Source organism: Ambystoma mexicanum, chromosome 3q (assembly GCF_040938575.1).
Source record: "Ambystoma mexicanum isolate Mex_15411 chromosome 3q, UKY_AmexF1_1, whole genome shotgun sequence".
NCBI lineage: Eukaryota > Metazoa > Chordata > Amphibia > Caudata > Ambystomatidae > Ambystoma > Ambystoma mexicanum.
In genome coordinates this window covers 875,803,301-875,827,755 of record NC_090926.1, presented here as the reverse complement: position 1 = coordinate 875,827,755, position 24,455 = coordinate 875,803,301, and the positions used below count along the sequence as shown (strand labels likewise).

Below are 24,455 nucleotides of genomic sequence, written 5' to 3'. Positions count from 1 at the left end.
TGAACAAGTACATAAGGTCACAAAAGTTCAAGATGGTTACCCTCCAGCACGTGCTGGGACAGCTGGAGGAAGGCGACTTTCTATCGTCGCTGGACCTGGAGGATGCTTACTTCCACGTTCCCATCCTCAGAAGTCACTGAAAGTTCTTCAGGTTCGTTGTCCAGGGACACCACTACCAATTCAGAGCCCTGCCGTTCGGATTGAAGTCGGCCCCCACCTGTGGCGGCGCAGCTGCACCTGCAGGGGATTCGCGTCTACCCCTACCTGGACGACTGGCTCATCCGCTCAAGGACGAGGGAACTTGCCGTCGAACACACTGCGCGGACCGTCCAGCTACTCACAGACCTGGGATTCGCCATAAATTACCCAAAGTCCCACCTGGTGCCGTCGCAAGTGGCCCTGTTTCTGGGAGCGAAGCTCGATACAGTGAGGCGCCTGGCGGCACCGTCGGAAGAACGGACGAAGACCCTTCTGGGCAAAGTGCAGCGCCTGCTAGCCATGGAGCGAACAAATTACTCATGTTCTTTTGGAAGAATTATTCTTTAATTCCAGGGTGGCCAGGGTGAGGTCCATCAAGTCCCTCCTGGGGATGATGTCCTCTTGCATCTATCTGGGGCACCTCTGCAGACTGCGGATGCGCCCTCTTCAAGAATTTCTCGATGCCCGTTGGATGCAGGTGACGGGCACCTTCGAAGACAGGGTCCCCATCAACGAGGTGTTCCAGCGGGCGATTCAGTGGTAGGGCGTTCGAGCACACCTCACGGCGGGCACAGACTTTCAGACGCCGGCGTTCCAGGAGACGGTGACGACGGACGCATCCCTGGAAGGTTGAGGTGCCCACACCGGAGATCTCCACGCAAGAGGCCTCTGGCTCCCGGAGGAGAAGCTCCTGCACATCAACATCCTGGAACTCCGAGCCGTGTTCTGGGCTCTCAAATCGTTCCTCCCGTCACTCAAGGGCAAGGTGGTGCGGATCTTCACAGACAACACCACGACAATGTTTTACATACGGAAGCAAGGAGGCTCCAGATCCCCAGCCCTATCCAAGGAGGCACAGGATCTGTGGCACTGGGCGGCCGCCCAGGGGATGTTCCTGGTTCCCTTCCACCTGGCAGGAGAAAGAAACACCATCGCCAACTCGCTCAGCAGGGAGCTGCGCACGTGTCACGAGTGGGAGCTGTGCCAGGATCAGGTGGATCAACTCTTCTGACGATGGGGCAAACCCCAAATCGACATGTTCGCAACAGCGACGAACTCGAAGTGCCAGAAGTTCGCCAGCAGGTTTCCCCAGCCGAGAAGCATGGGCGATGCGTTCTCGTTCCCCTGGGACGGCCTATACCTGTATGCGTTCCCTCCGTTGCCGTTGCTGCTTCGACTCATCAACCAGCTCAAGAGGTCCCGGTGCAGGATGATCCTCGTCGCACCGGCGTGGCCGAGGCAGATCTGGTTCCCGGACCTTTTGGACTTGTCAACGTCCCCATCCATCAAGCTGTCGGCGGACGCGGATCTTCTCTCCTTGGCTCCTGCAACGCTAGAGTTTGGAGGGTACGATATACCGGCCGACTGCAGAGGTTCTTGCAAAGGCCAGGGCGTCCTCGACTCTCAAATGCTACGGTCACAAGTGGATTAGGTTCTCTATCTGGTGCCGAGCACAGAAGATCAACTCCCTACGGATTACGGCCCCTCAAGTGCCGCCGTACCTGCTATCGCTGGCAAAGGCTGGGCTGGCCCATGCCTCCATTAAGATTCATCTGGCGGCTATCTCCAGATATACCAGAACCACAGGACGGACGTCCCTGCGGTCCCATCGACTGGTAAAAGAGTTTATGAAAGGACTGTTCCGGTCGTTCCTGCCGGTGAAGGCCCCGGCGTGGGAACTTAACGTGGTGCTGACCAGGCTCATGGGGGCCCCCATTCGAGCCGATGCACTCCGCACTGATGAAGTTTGTGTCGTGGAAGACTGCAATCCTGGTGGCCATTACCTCCGCACGACGAGTGGGAGAGATCCAGGCCCTATCCTGCAAAGCACCGTACTTGACTTTCCATGCCTCGAGGGTGGTGCTTAGGACGCACCCCTCCTTTATGCCCAAGGTGCCGTCGGATTTCCATCTTAACTAACCCCTGGTGTTACCTGTTTTCTTCCCGTCTCCTTCGTCGCCGGCCGAGAGGACTTTGCACTCGCTGGATGTGGCTAGAGCACTGAAGTTCTACGTGGACCGCACAAAGAGTTTTCGGAGGACATCACAGCTGTTTGTGAACTTTGGACCTGTGAATCAAGGGAAGGCTCTCTCGAAGTCTTCTATTTCCAGATGGCTCTCCGGCTGCATCATGCACTGCCACCGGTTGGCTAACCGACCGCTGCCAGGCCGTCCGAGAGCCCATTCGACCAGAGCGATCGCTGCCACTACGGCGTTCCTATCTGGTGTACCCCTGCTGGACATCTGCAGGGCTGCTACGTGGAGGTCGACGCACACCTTCACGAGATTCTACTGCGTCGATCGGGACTCCAGGGAGGAGTCCAGGGTCGGCCAAGCAGTGCTGCGCAACCTGTTAGCTTAAGGTGAGCCTGGTGAGGAGGTAAGAGACGCTTAATGTTGAGTTGTTGTATTGCTTAATGTTGAGCCTTTTTGCCACCTCCCGTGGTTGTGCATGTGTGTACTGCTATGTATTTTTATATTCATGAGCATGTGAATCCATGCCAGACCCCATGCTGGAGAAGGAATAAGTTACTTACCTGTAACTGTTGTTCTCCAGCATGGGTCTGGCATGGATTCACATGCGAACCCTCCCGCCTAGCCCTCTGCGGCTCTTCACTTGGTCATACTGCCACTGTACGTTCTACCAAATCTGAGGATGGCTGCCAGAGGCGGGGCTTAGGGAGAGGGCAGTCATTGGCTTTGGTATGTATGACACAGAGATCAGTGATTGGTTACTACTACGAAAGACAGATCAGAAACGAAACTGATACTGATTTTTCTTTACCGAGGATTCACAGCCTGACGACGGGGAATATTCTTATATTCATGAGCATGTGAATCCATGCCAGACCCATGCTGGAGAACAACAGTTACAGGTAAGTAACTTGTTCCTTTTGGGTGCTTTTATCAGGTGTTGCCATACACTCTTCGTCAATTTCTTATCTGAGAGGCACAGTATGGGGTAACAAGACCGATCAAGCAGGAGTCAGTTTGCTCTATACTAGATTCTATAAAGAATTGCTTCCCCACTCTACTAATCCAAACCCTCTTTCCACTGACATAAGAGGTCCAAAGACAAAGGGGTCTTATCAAAATATTTTACAACTGTCTTGCTCTACTTCTTGGTATCATCCCTATTCCCCCATTAACAATCATACTAGGTTTTAGGCAGAAACCTGTGCAGTTCCCTTACGGACCACTGCAAAAGGCTTAAGACCACAGGTGTTGGCAGTAAACCCAATTGGTAGCAGTCTGTACCACCCCGATTTACCTGGTTGCTGTGGCTGAGCAGCCAGACTTCTCTCAAGAAGAGTTGGACAGTATATAGAGTATACAAGATAGGTACAAAGATACAGTAGCACAAGCAAACACTGACCAGAGCTTGGGTATAAAAGTATATAATTATTCATTTAAAAACACACTTTGTAAAATACACTAACACTAATATGGCAAGCAAGTTCAAACACAGTCACTATTAATATATATATACATCCCTGATTACTTATTGAACAAGTCTTAGTTAAAACACCACTTATTTTCAGACAGAGGTGAGCGCTTAACCTAAGATGGCACTCCAATAAGTTAATTAAAAAGGGAGGGAAAAAGGCAGAATTAGGAACATACACAATACCAACACTTTAGGAGAACCAGAGCAAGTCAGAAAAGGCAGAATCTACTGAGGAGCAAGAAAGTCATAGGCCAGGCCCACTCTTGAAGAGAGCAAGGAGGAATGTGTCCAAGATCACACAGTTGAATAGTACTTTTAAAGAGTTGTTGCAAAGAGTTCAAAAAGGGTTGGCTCAAGTCAGGAAACGTTAGTTAGTAGGTCCCAAGTCACCCCAGGATAGAAAGTCAAGGATTTACGGGACACCTTGAACAGTCTGTTGCAAGGGAGACCAGGCGGGACTCAGTACCTGAAATGGTGAGAAAGCTCCAGCGGGGGCAGTTGTTCCTGGCAGCGGGTGCAAGTCTGTACTTCGTCCAGGGGAAGAGGAGATCTCGGCGTGGAGGAAAGCTGGAGGTCGTTGCACTGCCAGGGAAGAAACCAGCCGCGGAGTTTCCCGGTAAAAAGGTACTACCCTTTTATTCGCGGTAGTGGTGAAGCGTGGCTATCCTGCCGCCGGGGTGCTTGGCACAGGCGATTCGACCACAAGACGATCCAGGAAGGCGAAAAAGAGGGTGAACTGGTTATCCCCACCAGCTCAGAGGAAGAAGAAGTTGGGAAGTGGTGAGACGGTTCAGCAGGGCTCCACCGGTGGTTTCGTCGTTGCAGGTCGGCTCAGCTTCTCCCTCTTCGGATTCTTTGGTCCTGTGGCGACTTCTGAAGTTCCAGTCCCCAAAGCCCTGCTTTTATGCAGAAAACCCCCATTCATCAGTCCTAGCTGTCACTTGAACATGCTAAGTGGTGAGCCGGGCGGCTCACCACTGGGCCAATCATACAAGAGTGCGACTTGAGTTGCCGGGGCAACTCAGTCCAGGGTGCCTAAACCCCCCTTCCACAAATCCTGTAGACCCAGAGTGTGGCATCACTTTTGGAGGCTTCTGTGGAGAAGCCCGCCAAAAAGTGGAACAAAGGGCTCGAATTGGGTTGGAGTTACAGAGGCGAACACAAACGCCATTTTAAAACTGAGTCCTGGCAAAAAGACCCAGCCGGGGAATAAATATTAAATAAATAACCCGGAAGTTTCTTTAACATTGCACCAAAAAGTGGTGCTTTTAAAATGAATGGGAAAATCCCATAGGAAATATTCCGGTGGAATATTTCGCGTGGTAACCACTGCCACCAGCCAGAAACTCGACGAGGAGGGGACTGCACAGTGCCCCCTCGAAAAACAGACCCAGGGGCAATCTAATTACCCCTACCAGTACTTCCACAATATTATGCTTTGTATTGGTTCTGTTCCCAATTTAAGACTAGTAAAGTCAATGGTGACTTTACATGCCCTGGGAGACAGTAGCCAGACCCAGGGTATGGAGTCTGTTTGGGGGTTACTATGACACCCCTGTGTTACTGCACTGAGGGTACTGTGTAACACACTTACCAAAAATACATGAAACCCTATGGAGTAAAAGACCCCATAGCCCATTAAACACATTACAAAGTCAAAGGATATCTCAAATCATGTCTAAGAGTGGGAGAAAAAGAGTCTCACTCTTAGGAGAAAAAAATGAACCCCAAAAATCCAGCAAAGCTGCTGGGAGACTCACTAGGTTTGGGAAATTAGCCTTCACAGAGAATTCTCCCTAAAACTAGGACCTTGGCAATTGATTCACCCTCACAATTGTACCACTGTAGGGGTGTGTAGCCAATCCCCTTCAATACCTTCAAAAAAGGTAGCAGGCGCCCCTCTCCAGAAAGAACTTGGCATGATAACCTGTTCTGTGGTTTTATTCACACTTTGAGAGTTTGCAGCCATCGCTTTCTGCTCACGGTACCTTTCACAGATGGTAAATTTCCATTTGCATATCATTCTTTGTCCCGCCCACATGGGCAGTCCAGCACCGAAATGCTATGGCAATTCCCTTCTGAACAAGAGTACCAACAGCAACCCCATACACGTGTTTCAGCTTTGTTGGGCCTCATCAGTGAGTCAGCCTCTCTGAGCACAGTGAGCAGGGAGTCCACGTCTGGGTTCCCCCAGGTAACTCAGGGTGACCAACCCCAAGTTCCTTGCAAAAGTTTTTCAAAAAAGGTAGCAGGTGCCCCTCTCCAGAAAGAACATGGCATGATAACCTGTTCAATACCTGTTGACTCATTCCCTCATTGACTCGGTAGACCTGACATTGAACCACAGGGTACCTCTTCATGTTTTCTGCTGCTGAGTCATGTTGACCTTTTGTTTTCTTACACAAGTAGGATGCATGTTCTTCTCCACTGGGGGATCCCAGGCAAGGATATTGAACAGCTTATGGCTTTGGTTCTCAGACTGGTGTGCGCCTCCTCCAATGTTCTTTGCTTTACTGGGTCACCTCATTAGGAAGTTATTCATCTGGTATTGCAACATGACCTCCAGTTGAAAGGCGTGACTTAGTAATTTCTAGTGCAGAAATCGTCTTCGTTTTCTTTTTCTCTGCTCATGTCAGCTTCATCTTTCATGGACATGATTGAGATGCTTAAGGCTCTATAAAGGACTTCAAGAGGCAACCTGCCCTGCCCTGCTCCACCAACCCTGAGTAGGGCACCAAAACATAGGTCAAGAGATATTTGACCATAAACCATTGTCCTTGAAATGGAAAGAGAAACACATGAACACAACTAAACAGTGTTTTCTTCCCTTGTAAGGGCAACAGGGATCTAAATCTGTAATCTTCTCTGATGCCACACAGTTCAGTTCCCTACAGGAGGGACCTTCAGCATTTAGCTCTGTGATATTACTCTCTCTGCACCCCAGCCGAGATGCAATACCGGTTGTATTTCCCTTACAAAGAACTTGTGACCCACCCCAGCCTGTTGACAAAGCAGGGATCCAAATGCTCATTGGAGTAAGTATAATTTCTTAGAACTGCAGAAGTCGTGCAGGAGGTGGAGCAAGGCCTGAGTTGGGAGAGTCCAGGCGTACATCAAAATATCCTGAACTGCTGTGGAAGAGATCATAGTCTGTGCAAGACCAGATAGTCCATAGTTTGTAGAGTACAATTTTTGCCTTTTGCTTTAAGAATAATCGAATACAACAGCAGACAATGTCAACATGAACAGCCAAAATTGGAGGCGAGGGGCTGGTTCGTTTGTGTGTTTAAGTCCACAACAAATTGAGAAAATATTGAATTACTGAAAGGGAACCTCTTTTTATAGCCCACAACGAGTTGAGAAAGCGTTTGACTGTGAACTGCCGTATGTTGCGGTGGGAATGGGGATGAGTGGGGTGGGGGGAGAGGGGGGTGTTGAGTGCCAAAACCCATAGCAAATTGCATAGGTTGTTGTTGAAATTAGGCCGACAGTTTTTGCAGCTGGCCTGGAGGTGTAACGGCAGTGGTATTGCTGGATTTCCACTACTTTGTTGATTGTGGAATTCAATAAGGTACAGTAGTGGCTCCTACCTCTACTTTACAATTGTTTGACCCTTTTGTAATGCACAAAATGGTCAATTCCAACACTTTTGTGTGCATGATGTGAGAAAGGTGGTAAGAAGGCATCAGAGATGCCACTTTCCAACCCTTTGCCATCTCACCATCAAAAAAGATGTCCCCCTGTATTAAATGGAAGCACATGTGCATCCCCTGTGCTCCAGTGTGCTGTTTAGTTTATTTACTTGATATAGCGCACCTAACCCAGGGGTATCTGGGCGCTTTTGCTTGAATGCACATGGGGTTATCAAGTTACAGCACACAGGTTGCAAAAATTCACAGTATACAGCATATTGTAATTACAAAATTACAAGGTATAGTATTACAATATTTACAGTAAAATCAGAAATCTGGGAGCAGAAACACGATATAACAGCAGCGTTCCGAGAGAGATTCGGTGGCTCTGATAGGCATCTGACTAGGGTTACAAAAGAGTTGAAATACACCTAGTCTGAAAGTGAGAGACAGCTCTAGAGTGAGAGCCAATTCTAAACATGTATTTACAGAAGGCTGAGAAGGTAGAGGATATTGCAGACGGTTTATGTAGGAAGAGTGCTGAGCGAGGAGCCAGTTTTTTACTCTGGCTCTGAAGGCCCAGAATTGATGTTCGCCTCTAATGTTTTGGAGGTAGAGAATTCCAACATTTGGCAGCTAGCACAGGAAAGCTAGAGCCTCTTGCTGATTTCAGATTGTATTTTGGGATTTTGAGGCGTTTGAGATCTGGTGGGTTTGCCCATCTGGCTCCTAGAAAATGTGTCTTAGGCATTTCTGAGCCGAATTTGAGTCACTTCTGCGTGATGACTAGTGAACGAAGTGTGATTCTGTCGCGCACGGGTAGCTAATGTGTGTCCCATCTGAAAGCTGAGATGTGGGAGGATTGCAGGATGTTAAGTGCTGATCTAAGGGCATTATTATGGAGAACTTGGAGTCTGTTTAGATTCCATTCTGAAGAGCCAAGGAATAGGGTGTTACAATAAACCAACTTTGAAAGGATTAGTGCTCTGGCTAACGTAATGCGACTGCTGGTAGAGAGGAAGGGTTTGCAAGCATTTATGAGTTTGTTAGTATAAGCCGTAGTAGAGGCTGTGGAGTTAACTTGTTTTTTGAGAGATAAAGTGGAATCTAGATATACCCCTATCTTTTTAATCTTGCTAGCAACTTTGATGGTGTTCATCAATTTTAAAAGCCATGTATCTTTTATCTAAGTTATTAAGACGAGCTTGTGAGCCAATGATAAGAAATTCCATCTTATCGTTTATAGAAAGTCTGTGGGTGGCCATCCAGGCTTGAATCTCAAGGTAGATATCATTTATCAATTTGGAATCTTTCACATAGCAGCGAGAGAGCGTAATGAGGATCGGAGTGTCGTCGGCATAATTAGTGTAGACGACACCCGTTATCAAGTCAATCAAATAGAAGCTTAGTGAAGATATTATAGAGCGTGGGCGAGACGCATGAGCCATGCGGGGCTCCACAGTAGATGGGTACTGAGGGAGCAAAGACCGTAGTTTTATTTGATAAGAAAGATTGGATCCAACTGGCAGCTTTCGGTGAGTAGGCTGCATCCGAAGTTAGGTGTTTGGTCAGAATTTGATGGTCCACAAGGTCAAATGCTGCCGATAGGTCTTATAGAAGGAGGATGGCCAGCTTGCCCTTACCTTTCGATTCATCCATCTGAATTTTCCGATCTAGGAGGGCGGTTTCGGTTCCATGCCTTGGTCTGAAACCAAACTGGCGAAGGCCTAACAGCTCATTGTCTTCCAGATTTGGAGATGGGCAGCACAATCTAATATCTTTAAAAGAAATGGCACTGTTGTAATGGTTCTGAAATTAGTTGGAATATTGGTGTCCAAGTTGTTTTTTTTTCAAGAAGCGGCATGACCCGTGCCTCTTAAGTTATTGGGGACTGTGCAACTTTTGAAGGAGGTGTTAATTAGAGCTGCTATGAACAGTGCTAGCTTTCTTGCTCCTTCCTTAATATTGGGAGCTGGGCAGGTGTCTCCCTGACAACTGGAGGGTTTGGGGCCAAGATGATATTTTGTACTTCTTTGGTGGTTACTGGTGAGAAGTGGAAAGGGGCGCAAGAAGGGGCTTCAAGGTTGGGTAATTTGTGATTGAAGGCACCCAAGGCTAGGCTCTTTTTTGGATTCTATTCTGGTTTGAAGTAAGGTTATTTTGTCTGAAAGATCCTTCTGGACCTTGGTACACCAGGCTTCATCTTTCGTGCAAGTTTCTGGGAGAGGCGCTGATGACTCTAGTTCTTTTGTGCTAGACTTGGCGTTCTGAATCCTATCATTTATTGATTTCACTTTTAGAGCTAATAATAGCTGCTTTGTAGGAATTAGCGGCTGTGGTGAATTTTTCTTTGTTGCGGATCAAGGGGGGGGTTTCTCCAAGTGAGTTCTGCAGATCTTTAAGCATTACGGAGCAGTTTTAGGTCAGCTGTAAACCATTTATTTAGGTGGGCCAATGGTTTGGCCTTTCGAAGTTTTAATGGGGCAATTTTATTAAGGGCTGATTCCAGGGTGGTGTTATACACTTCGACCAGAGAGGAGGGATCCTTGCCTGAGTTATACGCTATGCTAAGAATGGGCTGTAGAAGGGGTTTTAGGCTGTCAAGAGTGATGGCGCGCTTATTTCTGGACAGTGTTTGTGGCGCTATGATAGAGTTGGAATTAGGGCTGACCTTCTCCTGGATGGAGAAGGTGATGCAGTGGTGGTCAGACCAGGCACAGGGTACATTATTGAGGATTTTGGTGGGACAGTTGAAGTCTGCCAACCAATCCAGGGTTCTACCTTTGGCATGGGTTGGCTCATTGATAGTTTAAAGCCTAGTTGGGTGATGGTATTTTCTAGGCTGGAGGCATTTGCATATTTGGGGTCGTGGAGCCCTAGATTCAAGTCCTCTAGAAGGATGATTTGTGACCCAGGTTTAGTGTTTTGTGTCAGGCGTAGAGAGATGTCTTTGTCGAAGAAGGTGATGGGGCCAGGACACCGATAGATGATATGGAGTAGTAAGGTACATGTAGGGGAGAGCAGGAGATTAGCTGAGAGGAGTTTCATGGGAAGGGAGTGCTTGTAAATTCTCTGTGGCCAAGTTGTATGAAAGCCACACCGCCACCTTTGCCAGTGGCTCTATCCGCTCTGATAATTGTGTAGTCATCAGGGAGGGCTAGCGCTAGAGCGGGGCCCGCAGCTGGTGATAACCATGTTTTTGATATTGCTAGGATGTCTAGTTGGTTGGTAGAGATAAGATCTCCAATATCGACAGCATGGGCAACCAAAGAGTAAGCATTGATGAGAGCTCCTTTGATGGTTGGGATGTCAAGGGGTGGGCCATCTGGTGATGAGACTTTAGGTAGGGGTGGATGAATGACAGGGAAGGGGGCATCATGCTGGAGATATTGGAGTGTACCGTGGAGGATCCTCTGCTAACTTGTTGATGAATATGGTTTGTTTTTACTTTTGAGTGTGGGATTTGAGATTCCCAATCTTGCATTTCTCCTAGTAAGAGACGAGTGGTGTAGGGCGGGAGGAGTAATGGTAGATCCATTCCGCTGGTGAGTGGGTAGGCATGGGCTGTGGCTGGCGAGTTGGGGCCCACGGGCAATAAATTGGACTGGTAGGGATATAGTAGCTTTGGTGTGATGGAGTGGAATAAAGGTAGAAGGGTGGCCATGGTGAGCGTTACCCTACGCAGTGTGGCCATTAGGACAGAATTCTGGGAGCAGAGCATGTGATTGGGGTGGTGCTGCAGGCATCTGCTATATGCATGGGCAGGAAGTCAGTGCAGTAGTGTGGGGATCGGCTGTATGGTAGTACAGTGTGGCAATCCAGTGTCTAGGCGCAATAGGCAGTACTAACGCTAATGCATTGGCTATCAGAATCAACAGTCCTAGAGGTTATGCACAGGCTGGTCATAAATCAACACTACTAGGGGTTGTGCACAGGCTAGACCAGATCAACAGTACTAGGGGTTGTGGATGGGAGGCTGGGCAGTACAGTGTGGTGATAGTGTCTAGGCGCAATAGGAAGTACTAGCAGGTTATGCAAAGGTTAACCAAATGAGCCGCACTATGCGTTATGCACAGGCTTAAACAAGAACAGTACTCGTGGGTGAGAGCTAAGGGTAGGCATGATTGACCTTGCAGGTAGGTAACACAGTGGTTAGACAAAATCAGCAAAACTAGTTACTAATACAGAGAATAACGTTCCGGGCAGTGCAAATGAGCAGAACAGAAAAGCTGTACCGTGATTGATTGCAATACGCCGAGGCTGGGCTAGTGGGCTACGGGCGAGGGTGTTTGAAATGGAAGCGACACCCAGGAGTATACCCGCTGACGTAGTGGCTTTGTGAGCTCCTTGAAATGAGCAGAAGTCATGAGGGTTCTTTGTACCGGGGAAGGAAGGTACCGTAGAAGTCTTAGTGGGAGCACCAATTACTAATTACAGTGGACGTAATGTGAGCTTGATTAAATCGCTCACCAGAAACCGCCAGTGAAGAAGGTAACGGGCATACATCTGTGCCTCGCGGCTGCAATGCGGCAAGACAGGCACAGACAGGATTCTGACCTTAAGATGGGGCCTTCAGAGGAAGGGCTGGCTTGCGCCTTCCAGTGGCGCTGTGCAGATGGGGATGCTGGGCCCAATTGGAGTGCACGGCTCCGTGATTTGTTCCTAGGCAACGCGACAACAAAAGTGGGGGGACGGTGGGCCATTTTGAGTGCCGTCATCATGGAGGACACAATTAAAAACCGCAAACAGATGAAATGAAAATGAGGCTGGGGCAGAGGGGAGATGGGGGGGGGCAAAAAGGCCCAGTGCGGATCCAGGCAGGAGTGAGGGGCCTCTGGCACTCTTACCCTGGCAGCTGAAGAGCTAGCAGTGGTGCACACTTCTCCTGAAGTGTTCGCTCGATGAGGGGGGGATGGGCTCATGCCCTCCCTGACTTGATTCTTCACGGCGTGTAGACTGTTCATAAAACTCAGGGGGGGGGTCACTGCAATAGCCCAACCACTTTGTATCTTTGTCCTACCTTATCATATATCTTGCAAATATTTCTCATTAATGTTACTTGGAAGGAAGGAGCTTGCAGGGGAGGTTGGGAGATATGAGCCCGAAAATGTTGGGATGCCAGGACGACTCTTGGGCCCCTTAGACTTGGAATGCAATTGCAACATAAACCTTGAGGGAGGGAAAATGGCTCTTAACGGGGGACAGAAATTAAGCTCAATCTTGAAATGGGACCAAATAAACCTGTACAATTCTATAAGAAGCCCTACTCGAGGAGTAGACTGTTATAACTGAAAGTGATCAATACTATAAAAATCAAATGCAGACAAACAGTAAATAATGACCAAGCTGTCCAGACCTTTAGACTAGAGTTTCAGAGGCTCTAATTATGTTGCGTTTTGCTCTGTCATTTGTCCTGAGCATTCCAGTATGGTTGTATATTATGTTGGCTGTAGACATTTTCCATGTTAAGTTTTATATGTTATGGTTTTTTTAAGTTATGGAACCCATTGTGTGGCTACATTTGGGGTTTACAGCCTGACAATGTTGGGGCTTTGGGAATGTGTGCTGTCTGGTCACTTTAGTGTGGTTCTTCCTGGCTAGTTTGAGTGTTCCTTTGTGTAGCTGCCTTTTATGGTTCCTTGGTGTAATGGCCATTTCATTTGAATCTGTTCGTTGGGGCTCACTGCTGCCGCTGCATTGGGGGTTCTGTGTCAGGACTGTGCTGGACATTTATGGCTTTGTTGGGTTCCATTTTAAGACGATGCAGCAGTTTCATGTTGAAGTTTATTTTAAATGTTTGGATTTATCACAAGTTAAATTTTTTTTTTCAGAAACTTCCATTTACCATTCCTGAACTGGTACAGGCATCCCCATGCCGAAGTTCAGATGGCATTCTATATATGGGTAAGGACATTGTTTTTCTATGCTCCCTGAAAACGAAACAATGACAATGTCTCTTTTTGGCAGTCTGAAGCGTATTCAATTGTAAAGTTGTGGCGTGTGTTTGTGTGTATGTACCTGCAAGGCAAGTTCAAATTCAAGATTATGAGGAACATAAATTGGGTCGTGAAATACCCTGTTTTTGAAGCACTACAACAAAAGTGGGTAGGTAAATTTGAACAGAGAAGCATGCACACGTGAGGGGAAGTATGGCTTCCTGCTTCTTTTGAAACAAAACCCACACAATGCCCCAGAGATTCAATTATTCCCCCTCTCTATTCTCTGTTGGAACACATGAGGTCGTATCAGCATCATGACTAAATGACCTCAAAATTCATGATTTTCTTCTCCAGGAGACTTGACACTTTTTCATCGTAGGCAGTGTCAGGCAGGCAGCTTCATTTGCACTGCGGCCTGTCAGGAAATAGTTACAAGCGCCTTTCAGGCATACCTGGCAGGGAGATACATGAAGAAAACTGTTGTTGCAGGTAAGGATTAGTAAGGGGTGGATGAATTTAGGGTTTCTTATGGGAAGGGAGTGGCACAGGGACCTGGAGGAGGAGGGACTTGAGTGAGGGGGTGTTAAGGTGGGGAAATAGCAGGGCCTTGCCGGAGATCGGAGGTTGCACAACAGAAGGGAGGTTGTGTGGGAGGGTTTGCGATGTGTGTGGGCTTGCGGGTGTGTCCACCGCACAAGGCAAGGGTCGGGGAGCAGTGGGGGGATGAACATAAATTTCCTGCAGTGCCAAAACCGGAAAGGGGGAAACCGTGACTCGGGAAAAGTGGTCCGCTTCTAGACACCCAAAAAGATGGTTCAGAGATCTTTCCAACGAGTGCTATCAAGTGCCCACCCGGTCACATTATGCAAAGCCTCTTCTTAGCTAGAAAAAAATGACAAATAATTTTTCAATATCAACAGTGTGACTGTGACGCCTTCATGGAGTAATGTATAAAATGTGATGGAGCAACCCGTAAATGACTTGTAATCAGTCTTAATCCCACGTCACGTCCCCTTTTCCCCCATACTTTTGAGACATTCCGTCCATCGGGATGGGACCGGAGCACTTTTTAAGGAACAAATCACTTTTTTCTCCTTTGATTTTTATGTGGGGCCACTGCACATGACCGTAGCCCTGCCTTTCTGAGCTCTGCCCCACGCATCGCTCTTCAGTCCTTTTCTCTGCGTGATCTGGGTCGGATGCACTTGCATCTGAGGGAATTATTCCTTTTTGTTCCCTTGTCCTTCATATTCCTGCTTCAGTTCCATGGTCTTCTTTCTTCTGTCTCTGCCGGTGCGTCTGGGATTAGTGTCCTGTTCTTCGTGCAAACGTCGTTTCGTCAGGCCGGATCCCCATTCTTTCTGTCTGGAGTGCTCTAACCCGGAACACCGGTGGGACTCTTTGCATCACTGCGACTCCCTCTCCCTCCGTGCACTCCAGCGTCGACTTGTCAGGTGGGAGGTGGTGTTCCAGTGGATTCCTCCTCATTTACAGCTGTTCATCGAAGAAAAAAGGAAGCGCCCGTTAAGTTCTTTCCTTTTTAGGGCACCCCGGCCAGGGGACTCCTTCCCGGGGTCTTTTGGTTCTGGGAGGTGCCCAAGTGACTCTGGTACCAGGGCTCTCTCTGAGGTGTCCCGAAAGGGATCTAACCCGGACTACGGAGTTTCCTCCGAGGTTCCCTGTAAAGGGGCTTTCAGGACCGGATCTTCATCCGAGGTTCCCCATCTGGGGGCTAAAGTTAAGCCCCGCATTTCTGGGGCTGTTTTCACCGGGGTACTTCCTGAGGTTTCCAAATGTGGAACTAAATGTTCCAAGACTAGTCTTGAGGTTTCCAGTAAAGCGACGAAAAGCACTGGGGTTACCCCCGAGGATCCCTGACTAGGGTGCTATAATTAAAACCGGCAAGATCGAGGGGCCTCCTCTGAGGGCTCGAACTACGGGGGTGACCCGAAGCCTTCCCACACACAAACACCTTAGTCCCTCAAGTACCGACTCTGCCGAGGTTCCCTCACCTTGGGCTAGTTCTTTAACAGAATCTAAAAAAAAGCGCTCTAGATCTGCTAACACGGGCTTTGCTGAGGTTCTCTGTCACAAGACTAAAATGGAAACAAAGTCCCCTGATACAATTGCGGTGACCATGGCCTCACGCACCTATGATGCAGTTCACCTCAGGCAGTAACAAAATGGCGGCCCAACCCCTGCGGTCTGAGGCAGCCATTTTGACTACCTATCTCACCAACGTTCTCAACGGCTGGCACCGAGTGTCCTGTTTTTGGGGCAGAGCAGCCTTTTCCACGTAATGTGGACAATAGGAATTGGTTCCACCCTCCAATGGATTGGCGTGCTCGCTTAACACTGCCACACACAGTCTGGCTCCGTCCTGCGTCTGCACCCTTAGTTTACGTGGATCCAGCTGGTGGAGGGCCATCTTGGCAACCAGCCTTTTTGCATTCCTTCGGAGCGGCCTCTATCCACTCCTGTGCCTAAACCTTCCTCAGTGGATGTGTTTTTGGCAAGTTCTGCGCCCTTATGTACTCTGACCCGATTAAGGCATACTTTACAAAGCTATTCAAAGAAATGTATCCGAAGCCTCTCGTGCCGCAACCTGCTCTGGCTACTCAACCGGGCCCGGTAGTGCCACCTCTTCCGATTTCTCCCCCCCCCCCTCCATTACCGCCGCTGCATCCAATTTCACCCGTGCTTAAAACTCCCGCTGCGCAGTCAGGTCTACCCACGGAGTCTGAGATGCCACATGCTGCGGATCAGGTTTTTGTTCCCGACGCATTGGATGAAGATCAAGCAGCCAAGGAAAGCGATCAGCTTGCTGCAGATTCCCAACCTTCTCTACCAGAGCAATCACTTGTTGTGGCACCCCTTCCCCACAATCATTCAGCTTGACGGCCTGGTACCTCTTTTCTGGTCCTTAGCGCACTTTAACCTTTCAGAGGATAACAATGGCATAATTCAGGTGACACATAAGCCTTCTACGAGGGCTCAGTACAGGCGCAAATGGCTTTGTTTTTCTTTGGTGTCTAGCTTGATCCTCAACAAGCTTTTATTGACTGTCTTGTCTTTTATATCAGACCTTGCAGCCTCTGGCACCCATGTCTTATCATGCAGGACATAACTATCCATCATGACGGCTTATTTGTCTGTCAGTTGCTCCGTTTCACTGGCAAACCCCGTCAACAAGAGACATTTTGCAGGTCTTCATCTCTTTCTTCCGCTTAGGCCTCCTCATCCAAAATGGGTTCTGAATGTGGTTCTGACCACTTTGTCATAAACCATTTGAACCTATGGCCACTACCGAGCTCAAGTACCTTCCTTGGAAATTGTCCTTCTTGATTGCGGTAACATCTGCGAGAAGAATAAGTGAGCTTCAAGCTCTGTCGAAAACCTGTTCCGAACAGTCGACAAGGATAAGGTTGTGCTTCGCACTCATCCTTCTTTCCTTCGCAAAATTGTCTCGGAGTTCCACTTAAACCAGTCAATATCCTTACCGTTTTTCTTTCCGAACCCGGTCTCCGTTGCCGAGAGGGTTTTACACAACCTAGATGTCGGGCACGCTCTGAAGTTTTACCTCAACGGAACAAGCGAACTAGGAAGTTCTTCGCAACCCAAAAGGGAAACCTGCTTAGAAAGCTTCCATCTCACGGTGGATACCTTCATGTATCTCTTATCTCTGCAGCCTACAAAATTCAAGGGCTTCAACCCTCAAAGGGCATTCATGCATATTTGGTCTGTGGCGAATAGGCTGCTGTTGCCTTCCAGGAAATGTCCCTTGGTATCCCATAGCCAAGGCTGCTACGTGGGCTTCCCCTTTGGCTTTTTGCAGACATTATTGTTTTGACATGAGCTCCCGGACTAATGCCCAGTTTGGCCAGGCAGTTTTTTTTTTTTCAACAAGACTTTTTATTGGCCTTTACAAACAATATGTGCTTCATGTGATATTCCTGTCATAATGCAGGTAGCGAACCTTCAACATAAATCAATACACCCTCAACTGAGGTAAACGGGTTCGGGGTGGGGTGGTTGTGTCCGGGGTGAACCAGGGAGGGGCCGCTGCAGATTTGAGTTAAAGTTTCAGGGAACTGACTCTAGGGACGGCGGAGGGTCAGGCAGCTGCCGGCAAGGTCTGCGAGGTCTAGTCATACTTTTCCAGCCAACGGAGGGATGGTGGCTGTCTGGCTATTCCGGGGAATTTTTGCACGTAATCTAAGAAAGGGGACCAAATGCTGTAAAACTTGCTCCTGTTGCCAAATCGGAGGGCAGTGATAGTTTCGGCTGCAGCAATGTCCCAACACTTTGCCCACCACATTGGGATCGCTGGGCTCTCCGGGAGTTTCCACAACCTGGCTATTGAAATTTTTGCTGCTGTAGGCCAGGGCGTTCTTAAGAACTTGTTCCAATAAGGAACATTTCCATCCTCCCGTTTTCTTTGGTCAGTGCTTGGGAATCTCCCAAAAGTATGGAGGAAAGAGGACGGGACATAGGAGTATGACAAAGTTACTCACTGTAGTGACTAGCTTACTCCTAGTCCACAATCCCCTTTCCTCCATATGCCCGCCCGCCGGTCCCTTTTAATAAGGTATCGTCTATTTTGCTAAATGGTCCTTGACCTGGCGATAGAAAAGGACTGAAGGGCGATGCGTGGGGCGGAGCTCAGGAAGGCGGGACTACGGTCACGTGCGCGGGCCTGATTAAAAATAAAAGGAGGACATAAGTTATTTTCTTATGCTTAAAAAGTGCTCCAGTACCGCCCCGATGGACGGAATGTCCCTATGGTGAGTAACTTTGTCAATATTATAATCTCGGCCAAGTTTATGGTGACAGTCTTGTGTGATTATAGTGATCCCACTACAACAATATCTGATGCAGAATAATCGTGATGTTATAGTTGTGGCAGGGGATTTAAACGCTAAATGTCCGAACTTGTATAAATATGGCAGTTGGATAATATCTCTGCAATATTCCCTGCAAAAATGACAACACATAATTAACTTGTGCGGATTAAGCAAGGCAGTGTTTTACAATTTATGTTAAATTTGAGAATAGAAGGCGACATCTCCAGTAACCAGCCTTACAGATGGTGTAATGGCCACTTGTACTCCCTATATACAAATGCTGTCAAAAAAGAAAAATAGGGAGTTAAAATAGTCCCAACAAAAAATAGGCTCCACAGACACACAGGAGCCTGTACCTCTGCTTTCACTCACACAGCGCCATGGATATATTTGGACAGTAGTACACATAGAGCCACAGGAATAAACTATTATTACTGCCTGATCTGAGAAGATGCAATTTATAATTTATTGTGTATGAATAACTAGGTACAAAGAAATATTAATTACAAAACATTTGTTTTACAGTACAACATATTTTTACTTACTTATAAATTACTCTTATTGGGAACGGGGACTTTAATAAATATGACTTAAAATACTGTTTACTTCAAAATGCCAGTAACAGCAAATTGATACAGGGTCGTGAAGAAACTAGAATTGATTCATATATTTGTCTATTCTAGTCTTATATGGAACTGTCGAGGTAGCAAAATATGGCTAGTTTTCGCTCTGCTAAATCTAATTGTAGTATACATTTTGTCAATCGGAAGGTTTATGACGCCCTGGCTGAACTGCAGGTTAATAAAGTGGTAATAGAGTTAAATGATTGAAAAAAAAATCAGCAATATAAATGGAATTGCAGGAAATCTCTTTAATCAGATTTTGGATTATGGGACTACCTCAGCCATGATCCATCCTAACTTTAGTGAAAGCATGTACATCTTAATTAATTTAAAGCCGCCTCCCCTAAATCCAATATGTGATCTATTACCATACAATAAATTGGATGTGGTCATCAGGGACAAAAAGTGCTAGACAACAATTAAGAACTTATCTATATAGAATGACATGAAAAAGAAAATGATACACAAACAGAAACATTGGTAGAAATTAAACCCTTACAGGGTAGAGCCAACACGTACTAAAGACCATAGGCACTAAGAACGCAATCTTTGGGAAAGTGAGTAGTGAATTTAGAACATCTGCAAAAACAATCCTATACTGGAGAACGTGTGGGTCAATTATTTTAGTAGACTTTATGCTCACTCAGAAATGACTGGACGTATGACTAATTGGCATGAGCTTCCCTTTTGGGAAACTAGCTTCAGAAAGCAAGACTGTACTACTTTGATTAGGGGATTGAATTCCTGAAGGGCCCCAGGCCATGATGGTCTAACAAATGTTATATTGAGGGATAACCAAAAAATGTGGGCTCTGGTATTATTCTACTCTATTATTCTAACAAATGGAGGAAGTCCAATCTCTCCATTTATCAAAAAGATGCTAGAGACCAACCCGAATAATTTGAAGCCCATCACCTTACTTAAAGGCCGTAGAAAGGCTTTTGCCTCATTTCTATTGGATGAGTTAATAGTTTGGGCCTTTAGATCAACCCTTTTAAGCAATTTACAGACAGGATTCTGGAATGGAATGAGTAATTCAACAAACTGACTAATCCTAAATCTGTTGCGCAATCAGTCACTGCAAGGAGTGCTGCCTATTTACAGCGTGTGTTTCGACCTTGGCACTCCTATTGACCTAGTGGCTCTGTCTGGCACAAAACGGGGGAAAATCACAGTTTATTACCAGTCTAACAAAGATGTCCCGGGCCAAGAAATGGTCAAAAAGAATGAGGCCAAAAACACTTCCTGGTCGGGTGATTTTGGGGACATAGATCTCAATTCTTTGCTTGTTATGTTATTTTAATTATTTTTATAGACCGCACGCATGCCGAAGCATCTTGGAGCTGAGGTAGACCAGGCGGATTTAGAACCCAACTGATAACAAGATAAAGTATTAGAACAGTTTTTAACATCTGACTGAAAACGATGAGAATTTTTGTAGCCTTAAGTGGAGCCAGCAGAGAATTCCACAATTTAACGGCCGCCACAGAAAAACAGCGGTCCCCCCACCCGCTCAAACTGCTTGAACTATGTTACTTACTACAGGCCACCGCAAATGGGGAATGTCAAACTGAAATATGGGACCAGCACTTAAAACAGGTGCTGCCCCTAGCTGAGGAGCCTATACCGCAACCCCCACCTCCCTCATCTCTGCCTACCCAAGCTGAGAACCCACAACTTTCAGCATCCCCAGACCGCTTCCATGCTTTGTTACAGGAAGAAGCATACATATGTCTTCCTGGTGGCAGCGAAGAGTTGGCGTAAACCAGCTCAAACGATCATCTACATTGGTGGTGCAATTTGTGGTAAAAATACTGCTCCAGCTGTGTGGGCTGATATTAGACGGTGTACAAAAAAAAGGCAAGACTTTAGAATCAATGGAGGCGAAAATTAAAGCATATGATAAAAGAAACCAGACAAATGAAATCCGACCCACTGAGCAGATGACCCAAAAATCACCCGTTGGAGCAAAGAAGCGATAAAAACTCTGACCCCCCACCTCCCCATTAGAAACATCAATTAACATGGGGGCTAGTTCACACATCATTTTCCCCTTATCTGACCAGAAGAGAAAGGAGGATGGCAAAACGCACAAAAGCACGAGCTGCGGTCAGTTAAAAAAGTGAGCATCAAGAGACTCCTAAAGCTTTCATCTTACCCCCTTAACTCTGTTATTCCACCAGTACCACAGAATAAAATGCTCAAAGAAGAAAGCGGCACAGAAGTAAAAACGCCTACGTAGACCAGTGGGAACCTTGACAAGCTAGTTGATGGGGGAGGAGTTCCCACCAGCCACTCGGGAAAGAAACAAAAAAGCAAGTATCTCTAGTGTGAAAATACGTGACTGTTGGTCAACCGAAATAAAATCAAGGCTAAAAGAGCAAACACAAGCTATTTGGCCTCAGGAGCTGCAAAATGGTCCTCAGGCTGAGGATCTTAAACAAGTTGGCACCCCGAATGAAAAGGTCCCTGTGACCCGGGAAGAAAAGACATTTATACTGGTGCGAGGTCCACAGACTTTCACAGGAAATAGAACAAATAGGTTGGCTGTCTTGCTGGTGTGCAACAAGGTCCTGGCCCTCCCGAGTGTTATCGGCCGACTTCAGCTTTGTGGAACCAGTGTTACCAGAGGGAGGTACCAATTATGTTCGAGTACACTGTGTCTCCTCTGTAGTGGCTGAGCTATTTAGAGTACACCAAGAAAGAATCAAAAGGGTAGGTTACCTTCTCGATGGTGTGACACATGTGCCAGTAAAAGAAATCATGCAGGTACAATCTTTTGTGCAAGTACTCAAAAGGGGCTTGGCAATAAAAGCAATCCCGAACACAGGGGTTAAATCCCCACCCAAAACGGAGGATGCAGCAGGATGGGAGTTGTTCAAAAGGTTCATTATGAAAAATGTAACCGACAGTACATGAACATTAAAAGTGGTGTCTTGGAATGCCATAGGGCATGTGCATTTTTAGGACCAAAAAGGCTCCCTGCCTCGACTGTGCCAACATGATATAATATTTCTCCAAGAGACTTGGCTAACAAAAACATTCAGTTGGTAGGATACATTTTGATAAAGAGACTAGTTGAAAAGGGCACAAGGGGTCACCCCTATGGCGGCCTGATAATGGGTTTAAATATACACAAGTATTTCCAAAAGCTGCAAACAGACTAATCTCTGAAACTATGAGTTACAAAATATACATCTAAATTTTGTGAAACAACATGAAGACATATTTTGCATGGGAATGAGAAAATCAAATTTTAAGTACATCAAAAGATAAGTACATGAACATACAAATTATTCATTTTTGTAGGTCTGCCATCAAAAGGTAAGTACATGCGCATGAGATCATTGCATTCAAAGGATTGTTCTAAGCTTGTCCTTAAAGTTCCAACTTAGAACATCACACATCGTTTCAGCAAGCCTCCTGCTGGGCTTAAAGTAGAAATGCCTTCCTCAGGGCGAAAAAGTACCCCTAGGGGGAAGCAGACAAAGAGCATTATGATGATGGGTTTAAAACAAAGTATCCAAATTGAAAGCATCCATGTTCTGGTAGAAACAGATAATATGCTAGCGGTGGAGGTGGTGGTTGGAAACAGGAAGACCCAGTCTTGCCATTTGCCTGTAAACACATATGTGCCACCCAAAATCGTGAACCTGGAGGAGGTATTTGAAATCATTGATGGTGTGTGTGTGGAATGGCTGGCTACAGAGGGGCACGAATTTGTCCTAATGGGGGGGGGGACTTAAATGTTAGCTGCTGGCACCGGGATGAATGTGGTTCTTATAACCAGGTATGCCCAACGAGCGTCCTGGTAAAAAGAAGAGCGGACGTGAAAGAAGAAATGTATTTCAATGCTCAAAGAATGGGGTCTAATAATCTTGAATGGGAGAATAGGGGATCTACCTGGGAATTGTATGTGGGCTATGAATAACAATTGTTCCACATTGGATAACCTTTTGCCAGTGACAAGTGTGCAGCGACAGTGATGACTTTAGAAGTTGGGAAAACTAATTTTAGTGACCATTCTAAGTTGATCCTGACACTGAGCATGGGAGAAGGGGAGAAAAATGCAACAGAGTGGAGAAGGGATCCAGATTAACAATGCAGGAAATAGAATAAAGTGGACACCAAGAAATATTTGTAGAGCTGCTAGAGTAACACGACTTTTATTTAGACACGAACTACAGCGATTCTCAACATATGATTTGGCTGAGATGGGTGATCATCTAAGCACTCTAGCATTTAATACTAGGTTCCTGGGATACAGGAATGTAGTGGTTCAGGGTAACGCGCACACGTACCCATTTGACCTAGAGGTGCAAGGAGAAAAATTACAGCTACGCAGAAACACCAGGAAAGTGTTGCAATCCTCAGCAAACCCAGAGGAAAATGCACGTCAGATTAGAAAGCACAAACGTGCATACAAAAAGTGGCTATCTAGGCGTATATTTTCTAAGACAAACCAGCAGTGGCAACGGATGTTAACCGCATTGTGTAACAAGAATACCAGAGACATCTGTCAAATGTTGTCCAAGATAAAGGGTGATGGGCAGCGGAAGCTAGTTAATCCTGTCCCGGCGTGGAAATTGACAACTTTCCTTAAAAATAAATATGTACAACTAAACCCACATCTCGGAGAATAAGACAAATGTCAGTTGGCCCCTGTATGTTACGATGGCAGACATCAATACAGCCAAAGTAAAACTTAAGGGCTCTCATACCCCGGGACCAAACCAGCTTTCCAATGCAGTTTTAAAAGTAAATCCAGTGGAATGGGCGGGAATTCTTAAAATTCTATTCAACAAGGTATATAAGCTAAAGGAGGTTCCGCCCTCCTTGCAAAGTGCAGTGATGCTGCCAGTCCATAAGAAGGGAGACAGAGTGGAGCACAACAATTACCACCTGCTTTCATTATAAGACTTAACAGGCGAGTTATTTGCCTCATTCATCCAGGCAAAAATGGGCAGAAAACTGTAATATTTTGCATATAACAAAACTGGCTTTTTTCGCCCGGGATCAAGGACCACACATAATATCAGACAGCTTGGTCAAATGATTGCAGAATCTACTAGAAGGGGTTCGCTTGTATTGTACTTGATCTTTGTTGACTTCAAAGCGGCCTTTGATTCAGTAAACCGGGACAAGCTTTGGAGAAAACGGTGAAAATTGGGTTGCCCAGATTGGTTGGTGGAGATAAATATCCACCTGCACACTAACACGACGGTGAGAGTTTGCCTGTTTGATGAAGGCTCCATGTCGGATTAAGTGGTTATAGACGGGGGGGGGGTCAAATAAAGTTGTGTGTTAGCCCCCCTTTTATATATCCTATATATGTCAGACCTCCCTGCAATGATTAGCCCATGCTCTGAATGGTCAGTAAAAGTGGGCTCGGCCTTAGTCACTAGTGCCCTTTATGCTGATGACGTGGTACTAATGGATAGAACTGTCAGTGGGGCGAGAAATTTAGGGCTTTATTGGAATTCGCCGAAAATAAATTCTCATGGTCAATATGAATAAACCAGGGGGAAAATAAACCGGGTAAAATTCGGCTTCGAAGTAGGTACCCTAGAATACGTGAGTCTGGGAATGGAATCCATATCAGCAAGAGGTACCTACGACTTGATCATCGTGGGCAGGATAGAGAACTAACATACATCATTAATCCATTTGCCAGGGACTCTACAGGATATACACTAGAGGGCATATTGAAACTTTACAAGCAATGTTTCACACCAGCAATCTTTTATGAACTTGAAGCCTTAGCAATGGTAG

General features: G+C 46.6%; 1 protein-coding gene across 1 annotated transcript in view; it reads left to right on the top strand.

Annotated features, from left to right (window-relative positions):
* The window catches only part of ERN1 (endoplasmic reticulum to nucleus signaling 1), a 749,808-nt gene that overhangs the window by 299,712 nt on the left and 425,641 nt on the right, over window positions 1-24,455 (top strand). Inside the window, exon 5 of the mRNA XM_069654991.1 lies at window positions 13,109-13,181. Coding sequence (XP_069511092.1) covers window positions 13,109-13,181 — 73 coding nt within the window. The remainder of the gene's footprint in view (window positions 1-13,108; window positions 13,182-24,455) is intronic.